The sequence below is a fragment of the Perca flavescens genome, chromosome 12 (assembly GCF_004354835.1).
Source record: "Perca flavescens isolate YP-PL-M2 chromosome 12, PFLA_1.0, whole genome shotgun sequence".
Classification (NCBI taxonomy): domain Eukaryota; kingdom Metazoa; phylum Chordata; class Actinopteri; order Perciformes; family Percidae; genus Perca; species Perca flavescens.
This window is the reverse complement of record NC_041342.1, coordinates 24889298-24917282: the sequence shown is the minus strand read 5'-3', so window position 1 is coordinate 24917282 and position 27985 is coordinate 24889298. Positions and strand designations below refer to the sequence as shown.

The 27985-nt window shown below is 41.9% G+C and overlaps 1 protein-coding gene across 1 annotated transcript; it reads left to right on the top strand.

Annotated features, from left to right (window-relative positions):
* The first annotated feature begins 337 nt into the window (after positions 1-337).
* On the top strand, positions 338-21935 carry acin1a (apoptotic chromatin condensation inducer 1a). The gene is made up of 18 exons (XM_028592821.1): positions 338-568; positions 2320-2385; positions 2509-2620; positions 2715-2770; positions 2952-5930; positions 9670-9825; positions 10495-10580; positions 14285-14342; positions 16294-16333; positions 16631-16773; positions 16930-17073; positions 17224-17422; positions 17759-17904; positions 19812-19919; positions 20041-20148; positions 20235-20541; positions 20793-20893; positions 21027-21935. The coding sequence occupies exons 1-18, from the start codon at positions 431-433 to the stop codon at positions 21360-21362; spliced, it is 5283 nt and encodes a 1760-aa protein (XP_028448622.1). The 5' UTR covers positions 338-430; the 3' UTR covers positions 21363-21935.
* Positions 21936-27985: the final 6050 nt, after the last annotated feature.

The following is a 27985-nucleotide window of genomic DNA, read 5'->3' as shown; positions in this document are numbered from 1 at the left end:
AAATGTTGAGAAATCTTTATTTTCAAATTCTTATTGCAAAACAAGGGCAATGACAAACAACAAATAGGCTACATTGGGGTTACAGTATAACACTGTATTGGGGTATTTAAGTGGTAAATCAATTATATCAAGAAAAACAACAAAATGACAACAACAAAAAGGATTCAGCAGTTCAGGCCATTCAAAATTGTATATCAAGAGTCTTTAGCTAAGGCTTTGGGATTGGAGTGCTGAATAGTTTGTATGGTTGCATTTAATTCATAAACACTTTAAATAAAGGTTTTTGTTACAAAATTTTCTTTTGTGAAAGTGAAATCTGCTAAGATAATAAAAAAAGATTTATGATAAGGGGGAAGTCGTCAACGATGACGCTGGGTGGAGGAAGGCGTTGCTCGTCGCTCTCGCTGGGAACTGACTAGAGGAACGGAAAATGGCGGATCTCGAAGACGTTACGCTGGACGGGAGACCGCTACAGTCCCTTCGAGTAGCGGATTTAAAAGCTGCTCTTGAGGAAAGAGGACTCTCGAAAAGCGGGCAGAAGAATGCTTTAATCAAAAGACTCAAAGGGGTGAGTTCTGCTGCGAAATACGGGACCACGGTTGCTTCGAGCTAACGTTAACGATAAAACGGGCTGATGTTCTCTCGAGGGCCGACAACTATCGTTACTGCCGAGCAGCGTAGTAGCTAGAGTTATCGAGGTTGACGACCACCAATCAGCTGAGAAATGTGTCTGTTTGCACTACGTTTTGGTTAAGCGGTGTTTTCGCCGTGTAGAATTATACCAACCGTAGAAAGACCCGGAGTTCTATCAACTTATGGGCTAATTTCAAAGTCTGTGTCGGGTTATGTTGTCCTGTTAGCTCCCTAGCTCCCCTGGCTAACGCTGTGACTTGAGCGGTGGCCTGGTTTGCTTCTGTTACTGCTAACGGTGTCGGTCCCGAGCAATGTTGGTGTACATGAGTTTTGCCGGGAGATTAACGTCACACAAGTTATTTAGTATCTCGACAACTATTACCAGCTTATTCTGTATATCTATTTAACGTTAATGCAATGTTTTTAATAGACCGATTTCGCAGTTTTCCGCCAAATTTAGCAATAGTTTAGCTCTAAAATGTAGCCCAGGCCCGTGAGCTGCATAGGTCTTGGATGAGCCAGTTTGTTTACATTGCGACAGGTAATCAACCTTATCTACCTCGCCAAGAAAGTTGGGGCATGCTTTTCTTTTTTTTAAGCGGGTAACGCAATCCAGTTTACTAATGTTACCATTTTTCCGCAGAAATGCGCCATGGAAGCAGCAGCAAGTGGTGTTTGCATTTGCTTTTGCTTTGTTAAATGTTTATTATCCCAATGTAGAATTTTGTCACCCTTATTTCACGTGTAGTATCTGGACATTGTTATTTAGTTATAACCTATAACAAATCTACAGTCTGTTACCAGTGTAGGCAAAATACAAACACATTTTTGGAAGTTTGATTGCACAATTGTATATAATTTAGGCCAGCTAGCAACAAAAGCAAGCAACTGGCCTTGGATGGTTACATTATCATTATTGTTTTTTTTGTTTGTTTTTTTTTAAATTTGGTATCACATAGTTGTTTGCTTTACTGCTTATCACTGCCCAAGATGTTGGAGATTATAGCATTATTTAACATTGCCGTTATACAAAGTATTTGTTGTTTACATAAGTGTGTGTGCACCAGGCATGCATGCAGGGTGAAATAATACAAGCAGCAGAGTGGGAGGATTGCTGTATTACTCACTGTCAGGGAAGAGATGGATGAAAACAACAAGTGTTAAATTAAAGACTCGTAAAATTGAAACCAAGTTAGGCCCAGTAGCCTTTTCTTGCAACTCTGCCCACATCGTTGTCGGTCTGGTCTGCCAGTTGCTAGGCCTTGTCTTATTGGCCCTTATGACTCTTACTGTGTTACTTGTTTTCTTCTGACCAGGTCACTCTGTTGTATGTCATCCTCCTCTCTTTTTCCACAATGTTCCTATTGCCTGCTACTGTACTACTATATCAAAGGCAACATTCTCCTAACCAAAGATTATTAAGAAAGCTATGCAGAATAATGTTTGTCCCATCTATGTTGATGGCATACCAAGGCACGTATAGTAACTCATAATAGTTTGTAAAGGATGGAAATATTGGCAGTAGTAATGATAAAGGATTACCGAATACAGTACACAGTAACTATGTTGTCATAAATTACCCATATATTTGCGTTGAAAAGCACCAGTACCAACTCTTAACACCTCTGGAAAAATACCTGATTGTTATTTTCATCGAATGAATAAAGTCTATTGTCTCAATAACAGGCTCTCATGCTGGAGAATCTGCAGAGGACCTCCACCGCTCACATCGGACTGCAGCCAAACTCACAGGTAAGTGTCACAAAGCTTTTTTTTTCCTTTCAACCGCTGAAGCCTCTTCCCATATAATAAAAGTATGAATGACAATTAGCACTAAGGGATATGCATTCTATTTATAATGGTCTCTATATTTAGATTGGTGAGGAAATGAGCCAGAACAGCTTCATCAAGCAGTATCTGGCTAAACAACAGGAGCTCCTGAGGCAGCGGCTGGAGAGAGAGGCTCGTGAAGCATATGACACAAATGGTAAGTGTGCAACTTAGTAAGGTGCTATATACATCTTGGGCCTTGTGTATGCAAAACATTTTTGTGATTTTATTTATTTGTCTTTTTTAAACAGAGCCAGAGGACCACACAGAAGTCAATAACAGTACATCATGCCCTCCTCAAGCCCAGGTCAGACATCACTTTCTTTTCTTACCTTGCAATCGGTCACATTCTCTAATCTTTTTTTTTTTTTTTTTTGGAGATTCTATGCTTCAAAGGACCTTGCTGGTAAGAATGGTGCCAGATCCTTTACATGAAAGCAAATTAACTTATTGCTATGAACCCTCTCCCTCCTTTCTGTCCTCACCAGGATGCCACGCCAGCATTGGCTGAGCAGCACAAGCCACCTGGCCCCTCTGGTGGAGAGGGATTGTTTGGTGCAGTGAATGAGGGAGAAGGTAACAGGAACCAGGAGGCTGACATGTCCGGTCCTCCTGCTTCTGGCTCTGTGGCCATGCATGTTCCTGGTGGTGAGCACCGGCCAGAGAAGGGGTCTGCCTCCAACAAAGTTGCTGCTGACAGCGACGATGACGATAGTGAGGATGGCGAGGAGGATGGTGACGATGATGATTGGGAAAGCGGTGCTCGAAGGAGAGGCCACAGAGAGCCAGCCAAAGTGCCCACGACCAGAGAGAGGTCTGGAGCATCCTGTCAACCCCCGCAGCAGCACATGCCTTCCCTTTTGTCCCCTCAACTCCGCCAGCCGACACCTCCTCCCTCCCCACCTCCAGAGTTATCATTCCCCTTGCCTGACACCCCTAAACAGAGCCCCCCTAGTCCAGATGTAGCCCCAGCTAGGCGCTCATCCAGTACCTCTAGCTCTGGTTCATCCAGCAGCGGCAGCCGCAGTAGCAGCCCAGAGCCACAGAGGAGTGGACATGCAGAACGCAAGCCGGGCCCGCTGACCCTTCTGGCACGTAAAATGGCTTCAGAAGGTGCTTTTTCGGGAGCAGGTTGGCACCGCGGCGCTGGGGAAGGTGATAGGCAGGACAGCAGTACTCCAGCTACATCATTTCCTGGCAGAGGTCATCCAGAGGGTCTGGTATCTGCCATCACTCACACAGCCAATACTGCAGGCCATGTGTCATTTCCCATGATTTCAGGCACCCACCAGGGTATCACAGGAGCACATTCGGCCCATATTCAAGTACCTGTGAGTTTGCTCAAAGCCACTGCAGCAGAAGAGAGGGACAGAGAGAGGGACTCTGAGATAGAAAGAGAAAAGGCCCTTGAGCTGGAAAGGCAAGAGAAGCAGAGAAAACTTGAGCAAGAAAGAGCAATTGAGGAAGAGCGTGAAAGAGCTCTTGCACTGGAGAGAGAGGAAAGAGAGAGAGCTCTGGAGAAAGAGAGAATTGAACGTCAGCAGGCCTTAGAAAGAGAAGAACGAGAAAAGGCTTTGCAGCGGGAGAGAGAACTTGCTCTAGAACGAGAGAGGCAGGAGAGAGAACTTGCTCTAGAACGAGAGAGGCAGGAGAGGGAACTAGCTTTGGCTAAAGAGAGGGAAGCGCGAGAGCAAGCCTTAGCACAAGAGAGGGCCCTGGAGCTGGAGAGGCAGAAGGAGCTTGAAAGACAGAGGGCCCTGGAGCATGAACGTCTGCAGAGAGAAAAGGAGGAGAGGGAGAAGCGAGAGAGAGAAGAAATGGAACGAGCAATGGAGCTAGAAAGAGCTAAGGCTTTGGAGCAGGAAAAGAAGGAGAGAGAAAGAGCTCTTGAGCAAGAGAGGCTACAGAGGGAAATAGCTCTGGAGGCTGAGAGAAAGGAGAAGGAGAGGATTGAGAGAGAAAAGGCTTTGGAGCAGGAAAGGTTAGAGAGAGAGAAAGCCTTAGAGCAAGAGAGACTGGAGAGGGAGAAAGCCTTAGAGCAAGAGAGACTAGAGAGGGAGAAAGCCTTAGAGCAAGAGAGACTAGAAATGGAAAGGGCCCTGGAGAAAGAGCGACTAGAGAAAGAAAAAGCCATAGAGCAAGAGAGAATTGAGAGAGAGAAAGCCATAGAGCAAGAGAGAATTGAGAAAGAGAAAGCCTTAGAGCAAGAGAGAATTGAAAGAGAGAAAGCATTAGAGCGAGAGAGAATTGAGAGAGAGAAAGAAAGGTTGGAGCGGGAGAGAGCCTTAGAACAGAGGTTAGAGCAAGAGAGGAAGGAAAAGGAGAGAATTGAGAGAGAGAAAGCATTGGAGCAAGAAAGGATAGAGAGGGAAAAGACCTTGCAACGAGAGAAGGAGGAAAAAGAGAGATTGGAGAGAGAGGCCGCTCTGGAACAGGTGAGGAAGGAGAAGGAAAGAGCCGAAAAGGAGAGGAAAGAGAGGCTGGAGAGAGAGAAAGCTTTAGAGCAGGAGAAACTTGAAAAGGAGAGAGCCTTGGAGAAGGAAAGGGCACTCGAACAAGAAAGGTTAAAGAAGGAGAAAGCAATGCAGAAAGAAAAGGAGGAGCAGGAGAGGGCCGTGGAACAGGAGAAAGAGAGAGCTAGGGGGACTGAAAAGGATAGGGAGAGTCACCTCCCTCCTTCCAAACGTGGCCGTGAGATTGGTCTCACCCCCCTGCCCACTCCTCCCCCCCTCTCCACAGGACCAGGTAGAAAGTCATCGACAGAGGCAGGAGAGCAAGAAGATGTCCATGCTCCAATGTCCCAGCGTGAAGCAGCAGAATCCGGTGCACCCATGCCCGCAACACTTCCGTTGCCTCAGTCCTCATTCAAGAAATTCCGGTTCTTAAGGGACTCCCCAATTCAACTCCAATCTTCCTCCCCTTCCATGGTCATAAAGCGGCCCCGTAACTTCTCTGATACCCCACAGCCTCGGGCCTCGCATGTTTCCTCCCTCACAGACGTTGGGGAGCGCCAGCAGGAAGGACTCCCGTCCTCCACTGAACAGGACGATCCACAGATGCGGACAAAACAGGAGGTTGTTTCCGGGGCCCCGGGATCTGAAGGGGCCCAGCCTGAGAAGGAGACCACTGTTAACACCGCGCTGGTCCCAAGTCCCAAAAAAGAAGGGGCCACCAGCCTAGTATTGGAGGACAAAGATAAAGCCGATTCTGTGAAGTCGGAACAGGCTGCCAAGGAATCCACCAAAAAAGCAAAAGAAGTGGATGAAAGCAAGGGTCCTACAAACCCAGTGGATACTGCACAGCGGAGGGGAAGAGATGCAAACAAGGAAGAAAAACAAGTAAGACAAAGATCATCGTCTAATGATTCCTCTTCGTCAGAATCGGACTCCGGGTCCTCGTCTTCTCGGTCCTCTGGCTCATCCACATCCTCTCAAGAGAAAACCTGCTCCACTTCAAGAGGCAGACGGGTAAGTGGTCTAAAAGGCACCTCTGACATACAGTGCCTATTATCTTGTGACATTTTCATTGAGTACAGTTTTCATTTGTTTTACACTGATAAACAAAATAATATAATATATCCTTTATTTGCTAAGCACATTTACACGTACAATGAATGTATCCTCTGCATTTAACCCATTCTAACTAATTAGGAGCAGTGGGTAACCAAAGTCCAATGCCCAAGGACCAACTCCAGTTGTAATGCCAGTACCTATGGCAATGGCAGGAGTTACCTATCATGCATGTTTTTATGACTAATTGCTTAATATCAAACCAAAACAAATTGACCTACATTAAGCAGAAATGGAAAACACACATTCACGTGCTTTATCGTCGTCATCATTTAATCGCCACTGGTGCAACCAACTGTATCGGATAATACATTGAATAGGAATAATCGAGGTGTAACAGGTGTTACCCATGCCTTTAACCATTAGTAACTGTGATGCAGGCACGCTGTGTGTTTTCCATACTACAGGAATAGACTCTGAAGTTTTTAGCACCATGGCAGTCAGCTATGCACAATACCATGTCAATAGTTGTTTAAAGTCACTCTGTCAGTTAGACGGCATTATCACAGCAGGCGCCCCACTGCAGTCTGCTACTTTCATTTGCAGGGATAAATTAATGCTGGATACATTCAGACATACAAGTACAAAGGGGCTGTCTCTAGTTTTTAGGTGTGTTTAGTGCTCCACAGAGCATTCAGCTCGGATTGTGCAGATGTTTTCAGACTATTCCTCCTATGAGGAAAAGAGAGTAGGCCTATCATTGTTCATTAATGCTTGACAATTCAATACAATTTAAGATGGCTTTCATGTCTTTTAAGGTAATAATTTAATCTCAGAATATTGAAGGTTTCTTTTTTAAAAAGTTCTATTCATTCATTTACAAATCAAGTCCAAAAACTAAATACATTACATACAGCACAGTTGATCATTAGTTACTGAAGCATGGTCCCCTCTCAAAGGCATTAACTTATTTCTGTGCAATAGTTGTGGTCAAAACACACAATGTAGTCAAAACACACAATGGCAAAAAAAAAAAAAAAAAGAATTCCTGAAAATTAGACCAGTAGGTTTCTGAAATTGTTAAATACAACAATCTCGCTCAAATTGTCAAGATGAATTGGCATTTTGGTCGTATTTGTACAACTTTTTTCAGTGTGGATGCACTGGTGCATGTCAGAATACATTTGCATAAAGGTAAAACTTTCTTAGCCACAATGGGCATTTTTGCCTCTTTGGAACTCTTTGGAAAGCTTAAATTGCAATGAGCGGTTTACTGCCTTTTTGGCTCTTGTTCACTTGTATCTGTATGTCTGAATGCACCATACAACTACTGTTGATACATACTAAACACTTCTTGGCTTTTACTGTGAAGAGTGAAGACACCTCTGAAGATGTGTTGACAGTGATGATTTGAAACATTGTAAGGGTGAATTAAAAGGCACGGTAGTGAAGAATGGCTCAGAAAACAACAAAGACTATGTTACATATTATGAACAACAAGGAGGGTTTAGCAGTACAGTGTTAGGTTTATGACCAGAATATAGAATCAGATAGAGCCATGCACATGTGAATTGGTTAGATGAAGAGGCAGGTGCACACACATTTTTATAGTTTTTATAACTAAGCTCTGTTTGGAGTTGTGTACAACACCAGTTATCCTACTTGAGGAGTGGTGCTTGTTACATGTAAACAAGTCAGATGCTGTGTATGCCCTTGAATCCGGATAAGGGAAAAATCTAACAAAGAATCTGTTTTCAGTAAGCTCTGTTAATACCCTGGTTGTATTGTTATAGCATACATTTCAGGGCTCGACATTAAGGCTTGTCTGGGACAAGTGGATTTTTTGTAGGGCAAGTGGAAGAGAAATTTACTTGTCCCACTGGACAAGTTAAAACTCAAACAAACTAAAATGCCATTTTAGTTCACGCCATGTGCCACTCATTACGTCTATGTTACCGATTTGAAACGATAATTTCTTTCCCCGCAATCCCGGTCAGCGGACCGCTAACGTTAGACCCAGCCCGCTGTTCAGCTCGTTCTCTGTAAGCAATGCAGCATGAAAGCACGGTGAACCTGCCGGTGTTAGTTAGCTGACGTTAGTTTGCTAACTAACTCCGCCTTAACGTTACCTCCTCGCCACATCGTTGACAGAAAAGGAGAGACCCGGTGCTAATACGGCACCGGTGCCTTAACGACCGTTATCTACCGGACCGAATTGCAACGCGGTGCCACTGAAATGCCTGCGCTTCTCTCTGATGCTCCGAAAACGGACGTTAGAGGCAACCTAAACATCGCCGCATGTTACGCTAGTTAACACTACACTCAACAGCAAGTAACGTTAGCTAGCAGCTGGAGTAAACAGTTAAAATGCTGAAAGCTAAACTGTGTAAAAGTATGTCTGTATTTCACTGTAGAGGAACATATGACAGTGTGCAGCTGCTGTTGTCGGAAAAACACAGATGTTGCGTTCACTTGAAATTCGCCCCGCCAGCGTCGTGCTGCATTCAAAGTTGTTGTAAAATACCCTTTTTCCTATCCAGTGGTTGTTTTTGTCGTTTAACAGGAACTTACTGGTGAAATAAGTTATTTTTTATTATTTTTTAAGTTATTGTTGTTACATTTTTAATAAATCATTTAATTTTTCCTTAGCAATAAACAAGCCGTTCTATAATGTGGTTTTTTTTTGCTCCTTTTTGAACAAAAATAATAAAAACAATATGCAGATTAAATATCAGGTAATAATCAACTGTAAAGTAGCTACACCTTTTTAAAAGGATCCTTTTGGTAAATCAGCCTCTGCCGGGTAGAAATTTGTGAAATTGTATAAAAAAAGTTAACACCAACATTTAGTGGCAAATTCCATTAGAAGTTCAAGTCACCACTACCTCTGGTCAAAATATTGACTTAGAATCTCAATATATTGGCTTAGTATCTCAATATATTAATTTATCTCAAAATATTGACTTAGTATTTCAATATTGACTTAATATCTCACTATATTGTTCAGTATCTCAATATATTGATTTATCTCAAAATATTGACTTAGTATCTAAATATATTGACTTATCTCAAAATATTGACTTAGTATCTCAATATATTGACTTAATATCTCACTATATTGATTTAACTCAAAATATTGACTTAATATCTCAATATAACACTTAGTAACTCAGAATATTGACAAAGAATCTCAAACCAATAAGAACATTTAAAATATTGACTTAAAATCTCAATATATTGTCTCAATATCTCAAAGTATTGACTTAGTATCTCAATATATTGACTAAGTAACTTAGAATATTGACTAGGAATCTGAAAGTAATGACAAACTTTAAAATATTGAATTAGAATCTCAATATATTAATTTCTGCACACCGGCGTGCAACATATTACTTTGTATTATGGAGTCTGGAGATCCTTTTTTCTTGTTGAAGGGGAAATCTATTGTTGGGGCACGTTTGTTTCTACTGTTTCAACAGAATTGTATTAATGTTGATGGTGTTTGGATGCTTTCAATGGTTTGTTCAAATTCTGCATTAGCAAAACACAATTTTTTTTATAAAATGATGAATCTTTACCCGGACAAGTGACTTTTATGCATGGACAAGTGAAATGTAAATGTACTTGTCCAAAGGACAAGTGCCTCAAAAAGTTAATGTCAAGCCCTGAATTTGATCTGTTGTATGTCTCTTTTTAGGAAGGTAAACCTAAAAGAGATTCCTCACCACAGCACAGGGTGACACAAGAGGCTCATGCTGAGGGTTTAAAGGAAACACCAAAAGCCTCCCCTGGCAAAAGAGAGATGTCTGTAGAAAAGAGTAACACAACTGCTGATGGAGACAGTCACACCAAGGTCAGTTCCTTATAAGTTTACACACCACCAGATTTTGTAAAAAACTATCCACAGCTTAGCTAAAAATCTCAATTCTTAAGGAAAAAGATTGATCTAAAATCAAGTAGAGATGGTCCGATACCACTTTTTTGCTTCCCGATACCGATTCCGATACCTGAACTTGCGTATCGGCCGATACCGAGTACCGATCCGATACCAGTGTCATATATTTCATTATGTTTTAACCGCTGTATACTACTATCCCTGTATGGATGTGATATGATTTCTATCTTTGTTGTCGGTCTGGCTCAGGTTAAACTCTTTGTGAAACATGAACAAATACAAACAATGAATGCCCCAGAACTTTCTTTTATTCTCCAGTTTGACAGTCAGTTATAACGGAAAAAGAACATAAATAAACTGCTTTAATGTAGATTTTCTTTAGGGCTTTATTACTTGGTATCGGATCGGTGCATAAACTCCAGTACTTCCCGATACCGATACCAGTGTTTTAGGCAGTATCGGAGCCGATACCGCTACTGGTATCGGAATATCTCTAAAATCAAGTTATGCCACTTCTGGTATTTATTTTTCCCTTTTAGTGGCAAGACGTTAACTACTTAAACTACTTTGATATACTGTACATTATATAATTTCTCAACTCTGTTTTCTGCCCTTTTAAATCCCCAGAAACTGTTCATTGAAGCACCAACCAGAGAGGCGTCACAAAGGAAGAGCAAGGACAACGAGAGAGAGGCGGAAACGGACAAACAAAGGTCTGCTTTTAAGTCTTGCTCTTATGAAAAACATCCCATACATTCAGAGCTTTCCATAAGGGACGGCTGACGGCCAAACAGCCGACAACTCATTTAAGTCCAGCTGGCGTACTTTATTGAATACATTTTTTATTCTAATAAAAATATACTTTTGATTAAGAAGTTGCGATTCACTATGCATGTACATTTTATGACCACTAGCCTCAGCTTCAGAACATAGTATATATGATCAAGTATATATGGTTTACATTTGGTTATCCTGTCACTGAGTAATATTCTCCTGCTTTGTGTATAGCAAAGTTAATGTTCATTCTTAAGTCACACCTGCTCAATGCCCACAGATGTGGAGTATATCAATAGAGAAGAAAAGAGAGAGGAAAGATGGCCCCTAAAAGGAAGCTAGAGTGTAGTGGAAATCAAAAGTCTCTGACAGGCTTCTTAGAATAAAATTCTTGGTCAGTTGATCAAGTATATTAGAATGAATCCATTGTTTATTTAAGTTTTGTATTGGTTTTAATTTAAATTGTCAAGAGTATTTTAATTTAGAACTAATGCCATGTTAAATGTAAATGTGTCATATCGTCAGTTTTACTGATGCAGACAGTATGTGATTTAGTTTTTAGATACACATTAAATTGCGACATGAATTAGACAAACGTGTTTTTTTGTTTGATAAAGCAGGTAAAGGAACCATACAGGTCCACAGTAGACTCAGGCAGGTCTAGGGCTGGCCGATATATCGATATTATATCGATATCGTGATATGAGACTACATATCGTCTTAGATTTTGGATATCGTAATATGATATGACATAAGTGTCTTTTCCTGGTTTTAAAGGCTTCATTACAGTGAAGTGATGTACTTTTCTGAACTTACCATACTGTTCTAGCTGTTCTATTATTAATGATTATTTATCTAAAATCTAAGTGTGAAGATATTTTGGGAGAGCTCTAGAATATATCGCCGCAATATCAATATCGAGGTATTTGGTCAAGAATATCATGATATCTGATTTTCTCTATATCGCCCAGCCCTATATCAGAAAATATGGGATGTAGAAATAAGCGCTGAAAATGTGTAGAAGAAAAATTTAACAATTTAAAACGTTTAAAAACCTTATGGAGCTTTGATTTCAAAAAGGAACTCCTGTTGTTATACAGTATTTATGTTTACATTTTATTGTTATTTGAACAGCTGAGCATTGAACCAGGTGAAGAAACCTGTTTATTATTTATTCATTTGATTTTGCAACTGTTCACTGAAATAGCCGGTTTCTATGAAACTACATGTGACATGTCATATTTGGCTTTGACTTTGACTGAACATTTGCTCTCACTTTGCGGAAAAAATATCGGGATATATATCGTATATCGATATTCAGCCAAAATATATCGGGATATGACTTTTGGTCCATATTGCCCAGCCCTAGGCAGGTCCACAGAGCCAGGCAGATTAAAGAACATTGTCCCTACATCACTAGGTCTCTCGCTGTTGGAGAATTATTATCCAGAAGCACTGAAGAGTAAGAGAGGCATTAAAATGTGCCAGAGGCCACCAAATTTAGGCTTTAATGTCCAAACTTTTTGCATGCCCCTGGAAACTTTTTCTCCAGAGTTTGCAGGTCTGGGATTTGTGCCGCTCACTGTTACTTACTTCCACTCTGCCAGAAATACCATACAATTAAAATCACATTGTGCACCGAGGAAACAAGTCAACTTAAATTTAATAAATAAAATAACGTTATATATATATAAGGTAGGAAGCACCAATGAAATGTATTGATGAGTTTTAGAATAGTCATGGGTGCTCTAAAATATGAAATTTTGTGGCACTCTTTAAAAATATTCTTATAGTGCTAGTTGATAAAAACATTGATATGAAAACATAATAACTTATGTATGATAGTTTAATGCAGCTTTACATCAAGCCCACGGTGAGAAAAAGGCAGAGTTATAAGGTTGAAGGGATATTTTCCCTATTTTAGAGTTGATTTATCTCTCATTGCCACACCTATCTCCACAGCGCTGCGGTGGAAGGTCTGGCTAGTCCACACAACATTCCTGGATAGAATAAACAATCAGCGGTTGTTTGCATTTCTATGCCTATCTATACCAATCACAATTGTCTTGTTTTTGGTGGCACTTATAATTAATCAACATTTATGTAAAAGTGCCAGTGTTAGCCAGCCGGCTTATTTTCAACCGCAGTAATACTCGCCAGACATCAGCTCCAGTGCTCTCAAAGGATGCAAGTGTGATATGGTACAAATTGTAATCAGTGCAAGCAAGGCTGTTAAAGTATCTACTATTGTTTTAAAAACATCTGACTAGACATTATTTTTTTTACATTATTTCATTAACAATGAGAAGGATGTGGCCACTGTTTATATGTTGACAAATGTTGCTTTGTAAGATCACTTGGTCATTACCATCAGATCATATAATCCTGCTCCATTAGAGCCTTAGCTCTAATAAAACTGTGTCATAAGAGATGCTGGGTAGTGACTTTCCCATCAGGCGATTGATGAGACTGCCTTGAAGCCGGTGTAGCGGAGAAGATGCGGGTCCTTTTTCTACACGATCTTTTTTTTTTTTGTATTCCTTGCAACATGGCTGTGCCCCGACGATGACTTTAGCTGCCGATGCAGCGGAAGGTTTTCCATACAGCGGCTCAGCTAAACAGCAGGCGAGGGTTTCTCCGTCTTAGGTTTTGTTTGCCAACCGATACGGACATGAATGCGTTCAAAGAAGAGTAGTCTCTGGTGAGAAGAGAGAGGGGAGAGAGGTGGCTCGTTGCGACGCAGTCGTTTCAGTAACAGTCGCAGCCTCTATGCTGCGTTTTAACGGGAGCACAGTTTGTGTCTTTGCTGTGAAGTTCTCCTAAGTTATGTCGGAATGAGTGGACGTGTTCACGTTTACGCGCATGAGGAAGACATGAGATCGTGAGGCGCGCGCTCATTTGTGAGGCATTGTGTGACTGTCGATGGCCGATTGATTCGGTGTAAACGGACTCGGCAGGTCTTAAGGAGGACTGCGGTCGCTCTGCATCCCCTGACTCCTCTACTCTGCTCAGTCATTCAACCCCCACTGGAGAATTAAGAGCAATGTATTTGTGAAATGACAAAGTGACTGGTCAACAGTGAGATGCGCTTAAGGTGCCGTTATTTTAGCATATCCTGCTGCTGTTTTGTGTATCTTAGTGTAGATTCATCTGCTGAGATATTTTCATTTTTTCTTTTTTTTTTCATTGCTGCCTTGTGGTTCTTTTAAATAACATTAATATCTATTTTTAGGGCTCCATGATTTAAATGTTAAATGAGATTCAAAGGAACATAGTAGTGTTACTGTACTTCATGTAATTGCTGACAAAATACCAGCATTTACCAAGGCATTTGCTAATGATTTTGATTGCATACCCATATGCGGAGAAGGCATTATGCATTACCAGATTGTCGCATCATTTTTTAATTATTTATGAAACTGACTTACATTTGTGGTAAGTCAGTTTCAAACAAGTGGTATTGGTTTTCATATGTGTTTAATTGATTATATTAAACTCTGTTGCATGTATTTATTAGCCGTGATAAAAACAAAATTGTCATTACCTGATTTTAACAATGTATTTTAAAAAGATAATTTTTTCCTAACGGTCTGCTTATCTGTTCCCTCTTTTCCTGCTACTATGTATTTTTCACACTATGCAGGCAGTTGAAGGAGACTGCCATGGCAGAGCCAGAGAAGCTTCCAGAGACCAGTGAGGAGGTAAGGCCGCTGAAGAACCATGAATTATCTTGGTCCTCCAAGCTGTTGGTAGCTGAGGACTTAGATGGACGGACCCATTTGTTCTTTTATTGTTGAATCTTTTTTTTTTTTTATAGTTGAGTTTTTATTAACCTGGATACATTACAGTATAGGTCACTTGGTTATATGTCCTTTGTTGGAAATCTTTTCTCTACGTTAAAAATGTGTTGGAAGTTGCATTTTTTTTTTTTTTTTTTTTTATATGGCTGTTTATAAAACCTTTGTTGGCACTGTCATATGCAGAAACAGCAAGGGTATTTTCTCACTGTGGCTGATGTTTAAACCCCAAATGATTGCTTTGTTATAAAGGTGCTCATGCCTCTTCCATTGCCCCTATTGGTACCTGCATACTACTACTGCTACTGCTGCACCTGTTCCACTGTCCCCAAGAATCCAGAGTTGACCACAGATAAGCCCCCAAGGCTGCACTGCAGAGGGAGACCCCTGGCAACAAAGGCTGCCTAATTTTCATGGATATGGCTGGCAAGAGCTATTTATTGGACCAGAAGATTCAAAGGAGTTGGCTAGTCAATGTGGCCCACCTCTCATAGCCTATTATCCACTAATCAGGCAAGACAAGCAAGGATGTGTGCTCGCATCATGTCAAAGCTGCTGTGAAACTCAACAACGGAGGAGTTTTTATATTGTTTCACTTTGAGACATTTTTAACCCACTTGCAAAGAACTTTGGTGCATTATGGACATGACATCTAATAGGGTTGGAGACTGTAACATGCTTGACAAAGGACATTTTTGATTTTTTTTAATCTATTGGAATGGGATTCAGAATTCTCCAGCAAATACCCTTGGATACTAAATGAGTTTTCAAAGAGGCCAAAGCTTTTTACCTGGACTCAATGGCCTTGACAGTTTTTATTTGAACTGAAGAAAGACTTAGTTTGGGTTCCTTTCTACAACAGCCATCTCCAGATTTTTGCTACTTTGCAAGTTTCAGTATGAACTTACTGCGCCTCAAAGACAACTGAACACTAACGTCAAAATTTGGGGTTTGTGTGCACAGTGACTGTTAACAGCATTCAACATCTGGTCTCCAGCTCATTGGACTCATTGTTTCCCACCATTGTTAAAAGAACCTGCCACATTTTTAAAAGGACTAATGCCAAAACACCTGAGGATGAACACTTTGGCCAAAAGCATTTCAGAGCCCCTACTCAAATGAACTATTGATCCCATCCTGCCAGCCAACACGCTTTCAGATTTCCATCCAAACATCTCAGCCATCTTTGATTGGACCCTTGTTGCCTAGATACAGTACATGCAGTCGTGATTGGGCCATATCCAAACCAGTAAGGATCAGGTGTCAGTGGTACCAGGGAATAAGTAGAAGTTTACTCAATGTTATATTTCATAGTTATTTTGAAAATGCATAGTTTCCAGTTATACTTTGTGTAGTCTTTGCTGGAAGAAGCAGCATTTAAAAAAAATGTTTATCTTATTTGTGGCCACTGCAGTTTAATCAAAATTGTTCTATACTTTTGTCTTTAATCTTAGTTGATTTTTCACTTCTGTGAAACTAGTTGGAGTTGTCTATTCAGACACAAAGTTTAAAAATAATGACTTTAAACTGCAGTATTTCCACCAGATCCTGCAACTTAGTTTATTCTTCAAAAGCAAGTTATATTAAATAATCTATTGGTGTAGATTGTCAAATAATTATGAATAGCATGCACTTTAAACTACCAGTACAGTACAAAAACATCTCGCTGCCATTCAGTAGACTTGAATTTGAAAAAAGACTGCACAGCGGTTTCTATCATTTCTATCACTCTCAGCCCCTACTTGTCTCCCTTCCAGTTATTTTTCCACCTTTCTTACAACCTGTCCTATACCACTTGGTGTCTGCCTCTCACCTCTCCTGTGTATCGGGTTGTTTTTATCTTCTTGTGTTTCAGACACCAAAGGCCTTCTCAGCTCGTAAGATCTCTATTAGCAGTAAGTACACCCTACCGACTTGCTCTATTCTTTACCAGCATATATAACTGATCATTAGTGTTGGATTTGTTTGCCTTTTAGTTATTTACAATGTATGTATTCATGCCATTATTAGTTTATGGTTTGAGAACTCTACATAAATAAATCTTTAATGTGGATTGAATGACCATCCGTATATCAAACATTTGGAGCCAGAAGACTGTGTTGTGTGCATGCATTTGTGATGTTATGTCTGCTTATGCCTTATATGCCACGTGCCGGAGGATTCAACAAGTTTCCTTCTTCCTGTCTTACCAGGCAGTAAATCGTCCCCAGGCACTGGCAGTGCAGAGGGGGAGCAGGACCCTGGGGCCGCGGCCGGTCGCAAGAGGAGGTGGGGCTCCAGCACAGCTGTCACTGCCAAGAAACCTTCCATCAGCATCACCACAGATTCACTCAAGGTATTTGCAGCATATTAAGACTGATATTACATTGAGGTTGCTGGTAATGCTCTTGTGGATGCATAGATGCACTGTGAGGCACTTCTAGTCCATCTGTCCTCTGTGTTGAATGTTTCATGGCCCTACATTTATTTTGTGCCTTATCTCTGTTCTTAGTCTCTGATCCCAGACATTCGCCCGTGTCTCGGGCAGGAGGCAATAGTGGACCTGCACCCAGAGGAAGCTGTCCTCTCTGGTGCCGAGGACGAAGAGAGGGAGTGCTCTGACCAGGATCTTCAGATCCGTCGCACTGTCACACAGGTAGGTCTACAGCTTTTAACTGTTTTTACATGAATGACCGGTTAGGAACTGTCTTAAGTGTGAAATGCAAAGTGCTTCTCATGAAAGTCCAAGGTTACATTCATCTCTTAATCGAGAATTGCTTGCATTGATACTTTCCTTCTATTGCAGGTGGTGCACTCGGAGAGCCAGGAGAATGGAGAGAAAGAGACAAAGAGGAGTAGACATGAGGAGTTGGAGGAGGATGACCCACAGGGAGACAGAGAGATGACGACAAGGGTGAATGAAGAGAAGATGGACACCGCATTTCCTGGAGCCGTGGAAACCCAGTCTCCATCACATACCAGCCATGATGTAGAAACTAACACTGGTAATGGATCCATCACAAGATGGTCTTTGTCTAGCTTTAAAGTCATCAAAAAATGATTCCCAATATTTGATTTAGATATTGATTTATCTTAAAGCTAATAATTATTTTCCTTTGTAATAACACAATAACAACAGGCAATACATAGTCTACACGCTGTACTTTACATGCTGCATTGACATCCATTTATCCAGGTATAGGTAACTGATAGGACTTGAGTTTTGTTATGATGTTATAAAAAAAATAATTCTATTGAGTATACATTACATACATTATAACAAATATAAGGTCAGTGTTACTTAAGACACTATGTTGACAGTTCTTCCTTCTTTATCCTAGTGACCCCCAGCGAGACCCTCATTCGCCGCTCCATCAGCCAGCAAAAAACGGGTGTTTCCATCACAATCGATGACCCTGTTCGCACAGCCCGGCAGCCCTCACCACCTCGCGGCAAAGTCTCTAACATTGTTCATATCAGCAACCTGGTGAGAGAACTCTCTACTTCAATATTAACATTTATTGGTATAGTGTGCACCGATTAGTGGTAATGTTGTGGAGCTGTTTGTGGTAGCAGGCATATACCCCTAAACTGACCCAGCCTTTTGTCCCTCAGTATATTGGTTTTATTTAGTCCAAAATGCTACGGTATTTTACAGGCTCTTTTTTTTTTTTTTTTTTTTTTGTGAAGAAACTAATTGGCCTCCTTACAAGAAGGAACAAGCATTTTACCTAAAGGACAAGATTGTTATTTTTTCTTTTTTATTATAAACAAATCCCATGGAAGGATTATGGAAAAATCAACCTCATGCATAAAAGAGCCCTACAGTTTGCGTTGGTGGACAAATTGTGTCAATATGATGAACATGACTTGAGTAGAACCAGCAGTAGAAACCCACAATGACTTCCCTGAGCATGCACAGTGATGTGTACTCAACATGGCTGCTCTCAGAGTTAAAGCATGCTGTTACAGAATTCATTCTGAATAGACAATGCCTGTGTTCATTGTAATGAAGGTGCAACAGTCTGGCTCACTTATATTAGTTTTTGGATGACAGTGGAGTTTTTTGGCACAGAGGCATATGCCAAGTACGTCAGGCTTTGGTATGTAGCCAAAGCCTCACAATAGTGGTTTTCTGGGCATTTGTTGTTAATACAAATCTGAAATGATGCCAAGATTATCCTTGACATGGACTTTACTAACAGTGCAGGTCAGGACTGATTTTTTTTTTTTTTTTTTTAGATTCTAAGGCACCTATTATTATAACCGCATTATGTATCTTCATTTACACACGTCCATAAACCTCAGTGCATCGTTCATAAGCCTAACCACCTCTGTCACTTTCTAAAAAAAAAATATGTGCAGGTTAATGCCCGACAAGGTGTCCATTATCAGGAATTAATGGACGACGGCGCGTAAAATGGTTGCCTCCGCCGAACTCCATTAATTACCTTATAAGGGACACCTCGAAGGGCATTAACCCACTTATACCATGCTTTTTTTTTTTTTTTTTTAAAGACCATTAATTTGTGTTTTACAATCAAAATCTAATGGTTTTTTATTATTTTTTATTTTTTAACAATAACTCCCTGTTTACCTGGTAACACCTGAGGGTTTGACTAATACCTGGAACAATCATTCCCATCCAATAAGGTTCTTATGCAATGCAAACAGTATTCACTGCTCCAGTAAATAGGATGGACCTTAGACACAACTTTCCGCGCTTGGCAATGGGTGATAGAACCCTTTGGCTCGGACGGCTACGAGCCAGAAAGCTAACGTTATGCTAGCAAGATTCAAAGTCAATACAATTGTGTAAATATAATTTGACAGTATGTTTACCATCAAGACAGGCTAGCTATCCAGCCATCCCATTGTCCCCAAATCAATAAGGACTTTCACGAACAAATGATGCGCCATGTGTACTGCTGGCCGCAGCCTGAAGTTGGTGTTGAACAGTGAACGGGATGAGAGATGATCGCTGTGTAACCAAGTCAGTTCAGAGGAGCAGTGTAACTTATTTCATGCAGCATCCTGTGGTGTTCAAAGGACGAGGAACTGATGGACTACACTCAGTGTTGGAAATAACACGTTCAGATGTTCTTTTTCATTTAATGTAGCACCTTCATTTAGAACAGTAAACAGTCAGTTTCACCAGAACTAAAAAGAAGGTGTCCTATATCACTTTTTAATGACCACCCTGCAGCCAATCAGAATTGAGTATCCACCCAGACCATGGTATAATTTATATTTGTAGTCTCAATGTGCAGTTTTTGTTCATCTTCATTCTATATACATTAATATTGTTAGTGTATGTGTGCTTGGTATTTTTGCTTACACGGTTATTAATTGTGTAAAGCAGTCTTGATAATTGCTCTGTAATATTTTGTTTAGGTGAGGCCGTTCACTCTGGGGCAGCTAAAGGAACTGCTCGGCAGAACTGGCACCCTGGTGGAGGAGGGCTTCTGGATTGACAAAATCAAGTCTCACTGCTATGTCACTGTGAGTTTTTATGAGCATGTGTTTTCTCTGATAGAGGACTGTATATCTGAGCCAGGCTGCTTTTGGCATGTGGAAGGTTCTTCTGTGTCTCATGGAGCTACCCTCTTCTCTCTGTGTTTAGTACGGTAGCTCAGAGGAGGCAGTTGCTACACGGGCAGCTCTTCATGGAGTGAAATGGCCTCAGAGCAACCCAAAAGTCCTTAACGTAGACTTCTGCCAGCAGGATGAGGTAAGACCTTACTGTTATCGGTCTGTTTTTTTCTTACAACCACACTGCTTAACCATCTGTAGCCTAAGCCTATCTCTGCTTTGTAGCTGGACTTCCACAAAGGCTTGGGTGTAGCCGGCAAACCCGGAGCAGAGGAACGGGCGCCTGGCTCTGGCCGTGGTCGAACATCGGCCCTGCCCTCTCTCCTCCCTGAGCGAGACCAGTGGGCCGAGCGTGAGCGAGAGATGGAGCGCCGAGAGAAGGCTAGAGCAGAGCGGGAGTGGGATCGCGACAAGGTCAAAGAATTTGGAAAAACCGGTGAAGAGAAGGAGGAAGGTCCCCGGAGGTCACGCTCCAGAGAGAGGCGCCGCAAGGAGAGGGGAAAGAGCAAGGAGAAGAAGACTGAGAAGAAGGGTAAGATATGCAGGCATGAGATTAGACTGCATTAACATTAGGTAAAATAGACTTTTGGTCAATACTATGTAGAGCTGAAACTTTAATAGATTGTCGATCAACAAATTATGCTTCTTTTTTTTCCAAGCTGAAAAATAAATTGAAATATTCGTTGATTCCACCTTCTCATTTGTAAGACTAGACAGTTAAAGATGTCACCTTGAGCTTTTGGAAAGTGTAAATTGTTTTAATATTGTGAATGTTTTTGGCAGAGAAAATGGCAGAGGATCCCCCTGCAAAGCTGCTTGATGATCTGTTCCGCAAAACTAAAGCAGCTCCTTGCATATACTGGCTTCCACTTACAGAGGAACAGGTGAGACACATAACCCGTTCATACTCTGCTTGCTGCTTTTAATGCACAATTCTAAGTACATGGCATAGATATCTAATTCAAGTCCTTAGTTAAAGTCTGAAAAGTATTGATCTGTGCATTCTATTCATTGTAGTATGTCCAACGGGAAGCTGCCAAAGCAGAACGGATGAAGGAGCGCGAGAAACGGAGGAAGGAGCAAGATGAAGAGGAGGAGAAGAAAAGGGAAGAGGAGCGCAAGGAGAGGGTGAAAGCTGGAGGCGGCCCAACTGGAGAGCGAAGTGAGGGTGAGAAGGAAAAGGACAGGGACAGAGAGAGGGACAGAGACAGAGGTAGAGACAGAGACAGGGAGAGGGAGAGGGAGAGGGAGAATGACAAACGCAGGGATGGCTACCGTAGGCCAGAGGGCCGTGGAGCCGGCGTGGGCAGACGCTCACGCAGCCGCAGCGACCCACGAGAAAGGCGACGTTAATGGCCAATCAACTGATGGAACTGTCCTAGAGACCACCCTCTTCCATTTGCCTTTCACTACATGTACTTTGTTACAACTAAGACCCAACAGAGGACCAACTGATGTCGTCACCATCTCTCAAATTGTCACCTTTTTTTATTGCACATCTACACTTACACACAGTCAGGCTTAAAGGGGACCATGGTTTTTTTTTTTTTTTTTTTTGCGGTGTTGTTTCCCAGAGTGCTGTATGTCGCACTTCTGTCAAGCTTTGATATATTTTCTTTATACTTTTGCTTCTCTTTTTCTTAAATTTTTGTCTTGACGGTTTTGCAGTATGGCACGCTGGGTAATTTTAATAATTTCCCCTCATGTTCCCCATTTGCCCCAAAGTGTAGGTGCCAATTATGATTTGCAATCAACTGTTGTCGCCTCAGTGTTTTTAACAGCTCTAAAATCTGGATGAGGAATCCTTTTGTTGCTGCATGTAGTCCAAGGCTCTCCTTGCCAATCCTGCCTGAATAGAAAACTCTGCCCTCTGTGCAGAGGCTTGCATAAATCTGAAAATATTGGAATAGGTGTGTTTGGCATTTTGTACAGACATATAAGATTACTTAAAATCACGTCTTTAAATAAGGCAGCTCTGGGGTATTTTTGGACAGGTGTGGAATAACTACTAAGGCAATGCAGTGTTCCTCTCCCTGTTTAGTTAAGCGATGGTTCCGAATCTCCTTGAAGGAGAATCGGTGTCTGTCACTTGACACAAGTTATGATTATGTCCTTATCATTGATTCTCTGATTCCTCCCCCCTCTTCCTCCAGTTCTCTTACCCTGTAGCATCAATACAGGCCCAAGAGGGGAGGTTGCATTATGAGTTTTCTAACCATTTTGTTTTTGTTACCTTTTATTTTATCATTTTAGTACAAAGGTTTGTTTTTGTTTTTAAATTTCTTCTTTGAGTACGCCTATCAGTGGTGAATGTATAAATAATAAAAATTGAAATTTGAAATTACTGTGACATTTCTTTTCCAATCTTCCTGCTGGAGGATTTATAATTTATGTTCTTCATTGGTCCCAGGGATGCAAAAAATTTAACTTCTCACTAGTTACTGGGAATACATAGCTTATTTCAAGCTAAGCATGCAGTTAAATCTGCGGTTACACTTCCACAAGAATCCACAAGGTGTCAGTCACACCATCCTGTGGACCAGTCAGTCAGGACATTTGACAGAAGGGGAATGACTTCATGCAGTCAAATAAAAACCGAATATAAAGGTAGAGAATAATTAGCAGTGACCAATGGCATTTTATTTCATTTAACCTAATCTTGTCCTTTTTCCAAGTTGGGAGCGTTTACCCTCTGTACCATATTCTCTGTGTTACACACCCTTCCCTACTCTGTCTGCTGTAAGTCATGTATTTGCCCTCTTCTATTCCCTTGTTCCATCTCTCCGGTCTTGACGTTCATCCTGCAGAGCTCAGCAGTGTTTCTATGTAATTACAGTCCTTTGGTCGCTGAGCAGAACATTCTTCTGCCCTGATGCAACACTGTCTGGACTCTTTGTGGACCAGTGAATCCTTCACCCTGGCATCTCTCTGGCAGCCCAAGAACAAATTTTGAACTGAGGCAGCCTAGTTGGAATGAGAGCGCTGGAGAGAGATTTGACGGTTTTATCTAGCAAGCAGGCGGAGAGGAGCATGTATGTGAGCATGCATGTGTGTCACACGGTGTGTCGATTTGTGCCACGCAGTTGGAGGTTTTGAAGATGAGTTTAAGTTTAGGGCAAAGTGATGATGTGTTGGCCTAATGGAAAGTTGGAAGAGATTGTTTCTGAGGACAGTGTGATAAAGTAAAAAACAGGGCTGGAGTAAAGAGAGGGCAAGTTAATGACACGGTCAATAAAGCCTACAATATTGAGGCAATGAGTTCCTCAAAGAAAATGTCATTCCAGACTAAAGTTTGAAAGGCCCACTACAGCCTTTACACTCCTTTTTTTATTTTTTTTATTTTAGTAAAGCAAGCTGAAAGCATTTACATATATAAAGTTGTTATGGCAAACCGTTACCTATTTACACATCCAGCAGAAACGGAACAACTTTGGCATCTTTTGGAGTCATGTTACTGGTGACCTGCAAATTCCAGTCCAATATTCATCCTCCTTTTAGGTCTGGTCTATGCCGACTCTTTAGGGAAATATCTGCCTCCTTATCTGCTTAATGTTCAATTTTCTTCACCAGCTAGTTGCTAATGCAGCATTTCCATTTACTGCATGGCGCAGCACAGCTGTACTCGACTCACTCTTTTTTTGGTTTGGTTTTTCGTTCTCCAAAAGTTTAGAAAAGTACCTGTTATTCCATTGAATTGAGCCGATACTAGAAGGTGGAGTTAAAACACTGCAGAGGGAAGCATCACTAGGTTCGTCAGTTGAGCATGACTTGGGACATCCTGCACAAACCCGACATTTTGAAATGGCAGAGAAACCGTTAATAGTGGCCACAATTTATTTGTATTCTCTCGACCCAGATTTTATAAAATGTCAGCCCACAAAACTATGGCCTACACCACGCTGTACAGTTAACGAAGTGCAGTTTGTTCCCGTTTGTTTGCATATGAAAGGATTTAGTGAGTGTTGCATTAAAGTTGATGTCACGGTGGCGCTATGGCGATCAGCTGAAAATCCCGCCTGCACTGTGGGGGTGCTATCCCCAGTGGAAAACGAAATGGAAAAAAAGGACTTGCTACCAAAAGTGAGTCGAGTCAAGCTGAACTATGCAGTGGGAATATGTCAAAACTTTGTCTATCTGCCATTCGACGCTCGGCAGGTAGCACACAGTGGGTTTATCAGAGTTTTTTCGCCACAAACGGCTGCGTGCTGCAACTGGAAATGATGTTGAGAGGAATGTTAATGCAGCAGAGTGTAGGTTCTCATTTGCCTGTGGTAAACGCACTGTAGGAAGTCATAAGGCCCTGACACACCAACCCGACGGCCGGCCGTCGGCAGAAAAAGCAGTCGGACTAATCGGTCGGCTCCCCGAGGTCAAAAAAGTGCCTCGGAACGCACCGAAACGACGCCGACTTGGGCGTACGTTCTGCACGTGTGCGAGACGTAATACAAATTTAGAGGAGTTCGTCACGCTAACATAAGTGCACTGATTCGCTAGTCAAGGGCTAGAACTCCATCAATCTGATTGGTCATTGAGTCCGATTGCCCGCCCTCCGATTCAACAAGTCCAGTCGGCCAAAATGAAGGCCGACGGCCCCTCCGACGGATGACGGCACGGAACACACCAAACAGACTCAAGTCGCTGACCTCGCCAGACTGTCCGACGGCCGATTTTCAGGGTTGGTGTGTCAGGGCCTTTAGGACAAACCTGAAGACTAGCTGAGACTTCCAGACTGGGTAAACCACACATAAAGGTGGTTTCCACCAACTTGCACAGATTTCTTTTGTCCTTGACAGTCAGGAAGGAGCATAAACCTTACGACTCAAAACAAACATATTTAAAAAATCTCTGTGATAACGACTCACGACCAGGAAGGCCAGTCTTGGTAAAGAGCCCTCTAGCAAATTTAAAGTTAAAAGAGCTGGACAGCACTGTCAACAGATGGAGAGATGACTCTAAATAATGTTTCCACGGTTGTGGGTCTTGTGGGAATCACCAGTGACAGCTGGAGGACCACAGCAGACCACCTGTGTCTGGTGGAGAGCTCAGGTCAGTGGTAAAGGCCTCTCCATGATCAGCCAGTCAGCTGAGCAAGGCCACTCTCATGCTGATGAATGGGGCAGTAAAAACAATATGTTTTCGCTCTGTAAGCAGTCCGTCGCCCCCCCGCCTCCTCTTCTCCTCCCCTCCTCAGTGTAACCACATAGGTCTTTGTGTCCAGCACTGTTAGGAACTCAGCATAGAGACCCTCTGAGCTCCACTTTCAAAGGCAACCTCTGATGTGGCCTTTCTGATCTCTGCGTGTCTCACCGACTTTCCTCTCACTCTCCTATGACTTGGAGTTTTCTTTCTCTGTCTGTATCCTATTTACACATGGTTTCCCTCACACTCCCTCCATATGCATACACGCTCTTATAGATTTCCTTTTATTTTTTTTGACTGTAGGGAAGCTGGCTTGTGTCATGAAAACACGTGAGAAGACGGAGAGATGATGAAAGACAGCGATATCTCGACAGTCAGCCTTACCTCTCCTTGAAGTTTAAACTTCCCTTGATACATACACACCCTTCCCCCTCCTCTTTCAGCCCTCTCTTCCTTTTTCGCCCCTCCTTTTTTTTGTGATGACATGTATGTGCTTATGGAAACCAGATGTGCCTTGTTGCGATCGAAGAGGCGAGAGGGAGAAAAACCAAGCATGAGGTTGTGTGATACTTCATTAACCGACTGCAGGAGATGTGGGGATGGGGGAGTCTTGCTGCTTCTTTCTTGTGGTCTTGAGAGTTCAGACAGTGACTGTATATATAATTAGATGCCAGATGAAATGTGCCAACTATCCTGACCAGGCCCTCAGCGGAGCAGGGGGGTTTCCTTGTGCATATGGCTGGGTCAGGGCGAGGGTAGCTGGACTTGGAGAGCCTGAATCAGCACCTCCTGTGATGGAGGTGTTTTTCTGCAGGGCTTGGGAAACCACGCCATATGAAGAAAAAAAAGCGACCTAAAGAAGTTGAAATGTTGATTGTTTAACTTCCTTGCACCTGTAATTTGTTTCGCCCACACAATACCTTCCCTCCGACATTTAAAAGAGACGGCTCCCACTGCACCACGCCCAATTCAAAGTGCAGACATTGTGTTAAGAGTAACAAAAGCAGGCACGTAGCTTTAAACTGATAGCATTAAGCAGATTCAGCACTCAGGGGGCAGACGCTGGCAAAACTGCAGGGCTAGGAAAACAAACTAATCCATTGGTAAAATATCTGATGAAACAGAAAAAAAATGAGATTGGGACATCTGGGGCACAAAAAAGTTATGTTGAACTAATAGGGAAAGTTATTTCCATGCATAGCTCTGTGTGCTGTAGCTAAATGGAATAATAAGATGCAGACACAACGGAAAAAGTATTAGGTATTGATCCCTCTCTTTCACTTTCACTGGCAGTGTACACCACAAATAAAGTGTGTGTGTGTGTGTAAGACTAGCATGTAAGTGTGGGATTGCAGCAGCTCCACTCTAAGAACCACTCTTGCACCCTTCCTAAGTCTATTTTAAAACAATGAATAAAAGAAAGCATTTGAATAGAGAGTTAAATTCCCAGAGGCAGGATTGACCGAGCATTCTGACATGTTATACGACAGAACGCACAGGTGTACTTAATAACCTTATCGATGGTCATTGATGTCATCAGTTATTTGAACTGATGGCTGGCTCAATGGGACACTTAAATGGAAATCGGAGGAACGTTAGCATTAGTGGTTACACCTGTGCTTTTCCTGCTATGACACGTCAGAATATCTGCTGTGATAAAAGTCTATAATCTTTCTAGTTAGTCATCCTGTATTCTTCGCTGTATTGGGTCAGCATATCACAGCGGTTTGTATGATGTCCTATGGAAACCACAAACGTTCATATCAAATCAGTCTACAGCTCTGTGAGGCTGTACTTGGGCACAGTGGTGCTTCAAGCTTAATGCTAATGTCAGCATGCTAATGTTTAGCAGGAATAATGTTTAGAATGTTCATGCTAACATTGGTTATGGCCATCAGACACAAAGCACAGCTGAGGCTGGTGGGGATGTCACTAGTTTTGCATGAATAGTCAAGATTGTTACAATTGATCCTCCAATAAACATGAGTGTTGGTACCAAATTTCAAGACGGGGGTTGTGTGTGTGTGTGTGTGTGTGTGTGGAGAGAGAAATCCCCTGTTCCTGTTTGTTGTATTCCTGTAGTAGTGCTTGGTGCAGGATGTGGCAGAGCTTTAACTGATGAAAATGAAAACCATGTGTAACCTATATAGCCACTCACTAGAAATGCGCCTTTCCACCATCCCACATCCTTGTTGCCAGGCAGAGTGTAACACTAACCATTCTCTGTTAATCATTCAGTCCCATTTAATGGGAAAGTTACTCAGTCTTCTCTCTGAGGTTGGTCCTGCAATTACATTACAGTATGATGTTCGGGGTTGGCCATTATGAGACACAATAGCCAAGAGCAGGACTTCCCCTATTTGGAAGTTTCCATTCATCAGCCTGCAGGCTATACACATGCCAACTGAAACAGGCACAGGAAGTGTCCAGCACAGAGACAGGAACATAAAAGGAGCTTGATAATGATGTCTGCTGTGTAGAGTTTAATGTGGACAAAGAGATGAGATTTGGAGATTAGTGGATGGGATGTGAGGCACTTGGCATGGAGGAATGGATCGAGGAGTTTATGTTTGTAAATCAGCTTTTGTGGAAAGTGGACAGTGGCACTGGAATAAGGACTAGAAATTACCTTTTCATTTATCTGGGTGAAATGTGAGAGCCAGAGCAGAGGAGGTCGCTGGAAGAGTGCGGGGCAGTGTGGTCTGGTCTTTTGTTGGGCTTTGTGAAAAAGGAATGAGTCATTTCGCAGACAGTGAAGAAAAAGCTCTCCAGTTACACAGAGAGAAGAGAAAGGAGAGAGACTGTGGGGAAGAATTATGCTGAGGCAAATCTTTTCT